The 8,934-nt window shown below is 39.5% G+C and overlaps 1 protein-coding gene across 1 annotated transcript; it reads right to left on the bottom strand.

The window, feature by feature from the left end:
* Positions 1–5,992: 5,992 nt before the first annotated feature.
* Positions 5,993–8,171, bottom strand: LOC149827036 (glycerol-3-phosphate acyltransferase 1-like). Its single transcript, XM_090020208.1, has 2 exons — positions 7,379–8,171; positions 5,993–6,891 (listed from the first exon to the last, which is right to left on the bottom strand). Exons 1-2 carry the CDS (start codon positions 8,108–8,110, stop codon positions 6,019–6,021), a joined length of 1,605 nt encoding a protein of 534 aa, XP_089876334.1. The 5' UTR covers positions 8,111–8,171; the 3' UTR covers positions 5,993–6,018.
* Positions 8,172–8,934: the final 763 nt, after the last annotated feature.

Genomic DNA, 8,934 nt, shown 5'->3' with positions numbered 1-8,934 from the left:
GGTCTGGGTCGCACCCAGGCTCAACCTTATGAAAAGCTCAAGGGGCAAAGCCCCTTCTGACCTCTATGTTGCAGAGGGGGCCGACATTTGAGCCGACCCTCTCCCGTGCTCCCAATTAAGCATGGGTCAGTCGTCGGCGTCGACTGGACGTCGATCGACCCTCTCTCTCTCTCTCTCTCTCTCTCTCTCTCTCTCTCTCTCTCTCTCTCTCTCTCTCTCTCTCTCTCTCTCTCTTTCTCTCGTAATCCCTCTTCTTCTTTTTTCTGTTTAACAGAAACTCGTTGGCTGCCATGGTTGTCGGGCCCCCTTTTGTTTAGAATGAAAAGAGAAACGAAGAAAAAGAGGGAGTACCTCCTCGTCGATGTTGTTAAGTCTCTGATCTCACTGTCTTTGCCGCTCTGACTGTCTCTCTCTCTCTGCCGCTCGTTGAAGTGCGGTGGAGGGGGTTGCACAAGGTGAGGATAACCTCACTCTCTCACAGATTTTGGGGGGTGAGGCTTATCCTCACCCCCTCTAGCAATGTGGTTTTCCCAAAAGGAAAATTATCGTTTTCTTTTTTTTTAATGTTTATCCCCTCCGACGATTTCGCAAGAGGGAGTTACAATTCTACCCCCTTTAAAAGAAGATTCGTCTCAAATCTTACCTAGAAACAAATATGGAAATTGCTTGCCATATAAATAGTGCCTCCATACGTTGAGGGCAAAAATGATCGATGCAAGCTTCAAGTCAAGAGTCAGATAGTTGACTTCATGTGTTTTGAGTTGGTGAGATGCATAACCTATCACCTTACCATATTGTATTAAAACGCAACCCAATCCCTTATTAGAGGCATCGATATAAATAGTGAAACCTCCAAATCTAGAAGGTAAGATCAACACTAGAGTAGTCGTCAAACGCTTCTTTATCTCCTGAAAACTTTGCTCACACTTGTCATTTCACTTGAACTTTATGTCTTTGTTAGTGAGCTTTGTCATTGGAGTTGCTAATAGGAAAAATCCTTTCATGAATCACCAGTAATACCCAGCTAATCCCAAAAAACTGTGAATCTCGATAGCATTCTTGGGTCTAGACCAATTTGTGATTGCTTCAATTTTTGCAAGGTCTATCATAATTCTATCTTTAGAAACAATATGTCCAAGTAAGAATACTTGTTCCAACCAAAAGGTACACTTAGAGAATTTGGCGTAGAATTGATGTTCTCTGAGTGTCTGTAAGACTATCCTCAGATGTTCGTTGTGTTGCTCTCTCGTGATAGAATAAATGAGAATGTCATCAATAGATACCGCCACGAACTTATCCAAATATGATCTAAAACCTCTATCATCATATCCATGAAGGTTGTTGGTGCATTAGTCAGACCAAAAGGCATGACCAAAAATTCTTAATAGTTATATCTTGATCTGAATGTCATTTTAACTACATATTTTTTCTTAATTTTCAATTGATGATAACCTGATCTCATATCCAACTTTGAGAAACATGTAGCTCCTTGAAGTTGATCGAACAAATCATCAATTTGTGGTAATGGACATCTATTCTTGATGGTCACTACATTTAGCTGTCGATAATCTATGTACATTCACCGTGATCCATTCTTCTTCTTGACGAACAAAATTGGAGCACCTAAAGGAGATATTAATGGTCGAATAAAGCCTTTCTCTAATAATTCTTGCAGTTGCTCCTTGAGTTCTTTAAGTTTCGCAGATCTCATTCGATAGGGAGCCTTCAAAATGAGCGTTGTTTTCAGAACAGGGTTAATTTGGAACTCATTTTCTCGATCGGGAGGGAGGCCTGAAAGTTCCTCTAAAAAAATATCAGCATATTCATGAACTATGTCCACATCAGATATGATGAGATCTTCTCTCTCTTTGATCTTATTGTAGGCCAAAAATCACATGAATCCTTCTTGGATGTATTAGTTGGCCTTTAGGCGAGATATGGTCGTTGGTTTTGGTAGTTTTCTAACACCCTAATATGTGAAAGTTGAAGTTTGGGGGATTTGAAAATTGACACACTTTTTTTTGCAATCAATGGTGGCATGATGGTCCAACAATCAATCAATGCCAAGAACCACGTCTATATCGAGTTGTAATAAGTTCGCAGGCAACTCACACTTTTCTATTTTTACTATACAATTGATATATATCGTGTGAACAATGGTGGACTTGCCAACAAGTGTTTTTATTAATTAAGAAATACTCAATCGTGAAAGTGCAACATGCAACTACTTTCCAAAAGTTATAGTGAAACTATGTGTAGCTCTAGAGTTAAACAATACATGTGCTACATTAAAATTATCAAGTAAAAGGCTTATCATTATTTGATTCATTTATACTCATATAAAATGCTATCACATGTTAGCGATTATGATACTCATTTACTCAAAATATCTTATTTTATTTTATTAATCTTCCAAGTACACATAAATGAAATATTACTAAGCAAACAAGAAGAAAACAAAGCAAAACAAGAAATAATTGAACTAAACTAAATAAAGTTAAGTATTCATAAATGCGTCGTCATGTTACTCTTTGATCCATCGAAAGCTTGGTTCTCTCATTAAACTCTTTTGCATCTGTTGAGGGTGGGTCATAGGAGAAGCACTCATGTCATATAAGAGTAAAGTAGGATCAATTGTGGGATCTTCAAGCATAGGAAGGATACCCATATTGTATAAGAGTTAAGTGAGAGTGTAGGTGGGATCAATAGTGGGATCTTCATCCTTGCCTTCCTCCCACAAATTTCTTAATGTTGCTCATCCCTGAACTAGTCTTGGGCTGCTTCCATTCGCCTATGAAGTAAGTTATATTATCTCTATGGCCTAAATTTTTGCTATCTTAGTTTCTTCAGCAAGAAACTCCTCGGTCAAATTTAAAACTCCTCGATTGGCTATACTTTTGGCAGTCCCCTAGATGACTTAAGACATATGTTGTCCCCTTGCACTAGTCATACAAGACCCTCTCCGAAACGCAAAGTTTAAGCTAGAGGATGCTCTCCCTGTAACTCCTCGAACTGCAATCAAATCCCTCATCATTCGCCAACATATTGACTGAGCTTTCTGACGGTGAGACTGGTGAGTCCCTCGCTCATAGGGCTGTAACTATTGCTCGTAAGTAATGTCGATGTAATCATGTCAATACGTATATATTTTCCTAGCTATGATGTAAATCAGAGAGGGTCGTGGTGTCAAGTCTCTAACTATTTGAGCTATGTTTGCCATGACTCCAGTCACCATCGTTATTGCAACAACAAACTTCTCTCTTCCTATGACAGGTAGCTCTGAAGGATCTTGTGCTCTTGAGTCTTTGTGATTGTTGTGTTTGCTAGCTATTTTTTAATCACAAAATAATCTAATTACTAACGTGTTCTTATCGAGTAGAGACTTATATCATATCATATATCATTAAACTTGTTATGAATGATGAACTTCTGACACTATGTCAGACCGAACCTGACACTATGTCAGACCGAACCTGGTTTGATCCAATCAAAATGAATCTGACACTATGTCAGACCGAACCTGGTTTGATCCAAACCGGTTCGGTTTGGACTGGTTAGGTCTGAACCGACACAACTTGAACTGATTCAGTCTAAACCGGGTTGATCCAAACTGGTTCAATCAAAACCGGTTCAATCAAACCTTTTTTCAAGTCTGTCTCGGTCTGGGTGCGACCAAGACCAACCCGCTTCGGTAGTACAATGCGGCTAAGTTTAGCAACCGAATGCCTTGCACAATTTCCATGTACAACTTTTCACAAACCAACAAAGCCATCATCTTCGTTCACTCAAAGGCCATCATTTTATTTGCTTAAGAAAAGGCCAAAGCTGTTCTTGTTAAGTAATGTTGATAAAATTGGTTCAATAGGTCGAATTGGTTCTTTAGAAGAATTCCTGAATCGACGCTAATTGAATTGCTGATTAAAAAATAAAAAATACTAAAAATTATATTTTTAACCCCTTTTAAAATATTAAAAAAATCGAATCGACCTTTAATCGGCCCTTTTTGAATCATGTTTGGTCTATTCAGACCAACTTTGATAACATTGATTTTTTCTTTTTAAATGTAAGCTGGGGTTAGGTGGACCCCGCCCCATGTAGCAGAGGGATTCAATCCTGGGCACCCCGCCCACCTCTCATTTTCGCGGTAAGCTTTCTCAGGTGGGGGAAGAGTCTGACTTGGTTGTTGTGGAAGGAAGGTCCTTGCGGATTTTCGTCCCTTGCCTCCTTCCATGCTACTCAAACATGCAAAAGTAGTTCGTGCATTCTTCTCAATATCTCATAGAACGTGAAGCGTTGATCTTAAATATTTCAAAAAGTAAATTTACCATACGTTAAGTCCCTAAATATATAGTTAAAATTCTCTGTCACAAAAGTTATAAGCTTGGGAGGAGGGCCCCTGGAATCTGAGAGTTGGAAATGTGAGAATTAGAATATCAGCTAGGCTTTTTTCAGCAATTCCATCCCTGAGGATGTGTTCAGAATGGTCCATTTGCTAGAAATCAACTATTGAATCATGTTTTTTTACTCAAAAACATGATTTTTTAATACTTAAATATTTACAAAAGGTTTTGTTCATGCATAGCAATTGGATGATTCAAAAGCTAATCTCTTTGCAATCACATTCATATAGTCAGATGGGGCATACAAGTTTATGCACGGGACATATTGACCACACAAAAGTATGAATAATTGCTAAAGACAAACCAAGAAAAGAAAAATGGATTTTTATGATAATCAAGATTCAAGACAATTAAAATAAGCTCAACGAGTTTTAAGCTGCCAGGACAGCGACTGCAAGTATGTCAGGCAAAGTCAGCGCGGCTAGGTCTCTATCCTGGGTAGTTTCCTCATGCAAATATAATAAAAAAACAATTAAAATTTTTGAAGGCGTACTGTGCTCATTGAAGGGATGTGCACAGTGTGCGGTGCAGGTGTGACTTGTGCCTACTCTTGGAAATTTTTCATTTAAGGCTCAACATTTTACCGCTAATTCTAAAATTCCGGCCCTAAATGTTTTTATTTTTTTTCAATATGAAATCGTTTTTTTGGAAAACTGTCAAACGAGGACCAACCTTTGTTATATATAAATATTGTCTAATAAGACAGGTTGAACCATAAGCCAAATGATAATGATAACCTTTATATATTATCAGTTTAAAATATTTGCCATTTCCTTTTTATTTGGATGAACACGTATTTTTTAATTTCAAATGACTATGGAAAACCAAAACAATCTTATATTTTTCAAGACGATGGATGTTGACCTCAAGTCCCTACTTGACAGTTTCCCACAAAACTTTGGCGCATATCAAGAATTTCAGAAAAATGAAGCCTGCTTTTGGAATTATAACAAAACGTTGGCATTTAAATGGGATTTTCCCTCCACTGTTTAAGCACTTTGCTTTTGGTAAATGTCCAACGTGGTCCATTTACTATTCTTGTATATGGCGTGAGCAGAAAGATCTGCTATTCAATAGGGTGGTCAGAAGTTTAATAACAACCCCCACCATTCTTTACCAAACCCCAATGAGGCATCCTCTGCCTACATGATGACAAAATATGAGTTGCAGTAAAAGAAACAAAGAATTCAAAAAGTAGCGACGTAAAATATCGAGTAGCGGTATAAGAAACAAGGAAGTAATTTGGCGTTCAGTCAGTCTCGCATCATCGCTGTTCTAACATGCAAAAAATACTTTTAAAAAGAAAAAAAGAAAAGAAAACCAAGTTCATGAAACAGATCCCATATCAAACTTGATCCTTTAATTAAAGAACAAATTCTTTTGTTTTACTTTTTATACATAAACTCTTGTATTGATTGCAATCCTCCTAACACTAGCACCAGAATTAATCACAAAGAATCTCCAGCTGCTGCACAATAATGATGATATGACATCAAGAAAACAATTTTGAATCAGAACAGTTTCAAGTTTAAAGTTTAAACAGTAAACGCCCCCCCCCCCCCCCCCCCCGCCAATCTCTCTCTCTCTCTCTCTTTTGCACGACCATGGTCCTATTCCTTTACATCTTTTGAGACACGACGCCGTTGTTTCCTGCCAATATCATATACTTGTCTCTTCTAGTGAGTTGTGTGCATTCAAACCCCAATGCATCAGCCAGCTGCTTCTGAATTAGGTTAGCCACCTCCCAGCTTGTCTTACCACCGAAGCATGTCAATTCCTTTGGGACCATGCCCAAGAACTCCACCTCATAGACCGGAAGTGGGTTCATCAAAAAGAAAAATGGGTCCAAACACTTGAGCCCACTAGCCGTTGTGCCATAAAACATGCTGACAGACGTGTTCATGGCCACAGGAACAATGTCATCAGCCAGCTCGGCGAACAATGAGCTGAACCTCAGGAGGTAGGGCTCCCTGCATGTGGTGCCCTCTGGGCAGACCACCAAGTCCCCTTCTCTTAGCACCCTCTTCATGGTTTCTGCATCTTGCTCCCTGTTTCTTGTGAGCCTCACCGTTATGATGGGAGAGAGGAACTCAGAGAGTCTGCTCACACTGTAGGTTACCGCAGTTAGTGGCGTCCCTAGTGCATTGCTGAGGATGACAGGGTCCAGCAGTGTCCTGTGTGTGCATACATAAATAACGCTCTTTTTACCCTTTGTTTCTAGTCTATCAAGCCCCTTGACTCTTAGGCTCACACCATTTATGGCTGCCACACACCTAGCAAACTTGATGGGAAGGAGGGCTCCTGATAGGATCCTGATGATTGCTAGCAGGAAGCCAAGAGGGAGCCAGAGAAACATGAATAAGGAGGCCAGTGGTGTGGGCAAAAACGCCAATCTCCCATCATGGAACACCAGCGGCTTGGGGTATTTATCCCTTGGCAGGACTGAAGACACTCCATTCTTTTCACCTTTCTGGTGCACCACATAAGCTTCCTGTTAATCCAAATAACAAAAAAGAAACCTAAGTTTAACATTGTGTAGATTATATATAGGGTAATACATGTGTGCTAAATATTGCACGGTGGTAAATGAATCATTTAATTGGATTTTTGTTGTTGTTTTTAAGTTAGGACCGTACAGAAGTGTTGAGCGTGATTGATTTACTAGAAATCGATACATGGATCATGCATTTTGGATGGAAAAAATGGTATTTAAAGTCTGAAAAATTTATGAAATGGGTAGAAAGTTGATTTTTGAAACCTTATAAAAACATATCCATGCATAGGAATCAAATGCTTTAAGAACTGACTCCTATAAAAACAAGCATATAAATCACATCTGTGCAGTCAAATTTTCAACAAAAAAAAAACCCCGAAAATCCAATGGCACGTTTTATTTTATGTTAATACCAAACCAAAGTGGTAGTTTCTCCCCCATTATCAAAAGAAAAACGAAGAATAGGAAGAGTAATGAAATGCACCTTGCAGAGAGACATGAAATGCAAGTCTTCAAGACTGTTGCTTCCCAGACCAATGTCAGGCTTGGTGTCTCCAAAGATCTCCTTTAACGCCTTGTGCTTGACGGGCAGGCCCGAGGTAGTTAGGAAACCAGTGAAACGCTCTCCCCTTAGTTGCAACTCTGTCCCAACCACAACATCCACGTTTAAGTACTCCTTGAGGAAGCCCTCCACCAAGACTCTAGGCGCGCTTGTTATCACCACCCTTCTCTTGGAGGAAGCCAACACCTCATAGGCTTGAAGATGGAGGTTCTCCAACAAAAACTTTGGCAAAACCGCCCTTGCAACGAGCTTTACATCCTTGAGTCTTAGGCCGCAGAAGGAAATGAAGACCATGACCCTCAGCCCAAGGTCATGGTTCAAGAAGCACAGAAAAGGGTAAGCCAGCAATAGCACAAGGGCTCTAAGGATGCTGCCTCCCTCAAAGGCAACTAACATGAAGTAAGGGAAGAAAAAGGGTGATCTCGAAAGGCAGCCATTGATGTCACAGACCACTGTTCGGTTTGCCACACCATCCAAACAGCACTTAGTCACAGATGGGTATGCCGAAAAACTTTCGGCGGGCAGTGGTTTAGGAGAGGTCCTAGACTGGAAACTGCAGATCCTGATCTTTCTAGCTGCTCTGTAATCAAAGTTGGCCAATAACTGGTACAGAACCCAGTCCACCACCTTGAAGATTGCAGTTGGGAGCACCATTTGGGTAGTATAGGATGTGAGGAGATCCCAAAACTTTGGGATACAGATGAAGAAGCTGAGTTGTGATAGGAAAATATCAAAAGGAAGGGCCTATATATAAGGCCAATCTTGGTGAAATGCCACTTGTTTAGAGAAAAAACTACAAACGTGCCCAACAATCCACACCTTTGTGTTTGAAACTCGTAGGAAAAACCATGTTTGGCTTTGAAAACTGAACCTGACGAGTCAAAATGCAACATAGGAACTCATGTCACACACGTGGAAGGAGAGGAGAGCAAGCGTCTTTCGTGATGAGTACGCATGAGAAGATGAATACTATTAGCAATCCCATTCTTCGGGATGTCTTCTTCGTGGTAGGATCCAAGTGGGGCTTTTCGAATGTAACATGCAGTTGATGGCAAATTATAATTAAAAAATCCAATCCCGGTCTGTTTGGAGCCTTGCAGTTGCAGGTCAAATGAATCAACCTTTCACAACTTTTAAATTTCTCAAAGACAAATTATAATTAATAATTACATTGGTTTCCATAGAAAAAGGAAACCCGCCACCATGAGGTATCATTGGTAGAACAATGACAGTTCAAGAAAAATATGAAACTACTATTTTTGTGTATAATCTAATTGAAATATGATTGTGACTCAATCCGGTGTCACAGATGTATTCAACATACTTAATTTATTGGGAATCGACTCTTTAATGGTGTTTTTCTTGTGAAAATACATGTTTTTTAGTCAGAAATTTTTTGATACATTTACGACCGTTGATTTTTCAATCACCAAAAGTCAGAATCCAGCAAGCCAAATGTTGATTCCTACTAAAAGGAA

Source organism: Nuphar pumila, chromosome 10 (genome assembly GCF_984573655.1).
Source record: "Nuphar pumila chromosome 10, dmNupPumi1.hap1.1, whole genome shotgun sequence".
NCBI classification, from domain to species: Eukaryota; Viridiplantae; Streptophyta; class Magnoliopsida; order Nymphaeales; family Nymphaeaceae; genus Nuphar; species Nuphar pumila.
The sequence above is the reverse complement of the archived record's forward strand: the minus strand, read 5'-3'. Positions and strand labels throughout refer to the sequence as shown.

Bases quoted from the DNA above. Each gene is read 5' to 3' on its own strand.
- LOC149827036 (XM_090020208.1), bottom strand. From the start codon at position 8,110: ATGGTGCTCCCAACTGCAATCTTCAAGGTGGTGGACTGGGTTCTGTAC. The intron at 6,892-7,378 runs GTGCATTTCATT...TTGGATTAACAG, and splicing joins ATTTCATGTCTCTCTGCAAG to GAAGCTTATGTGGTGCACCA.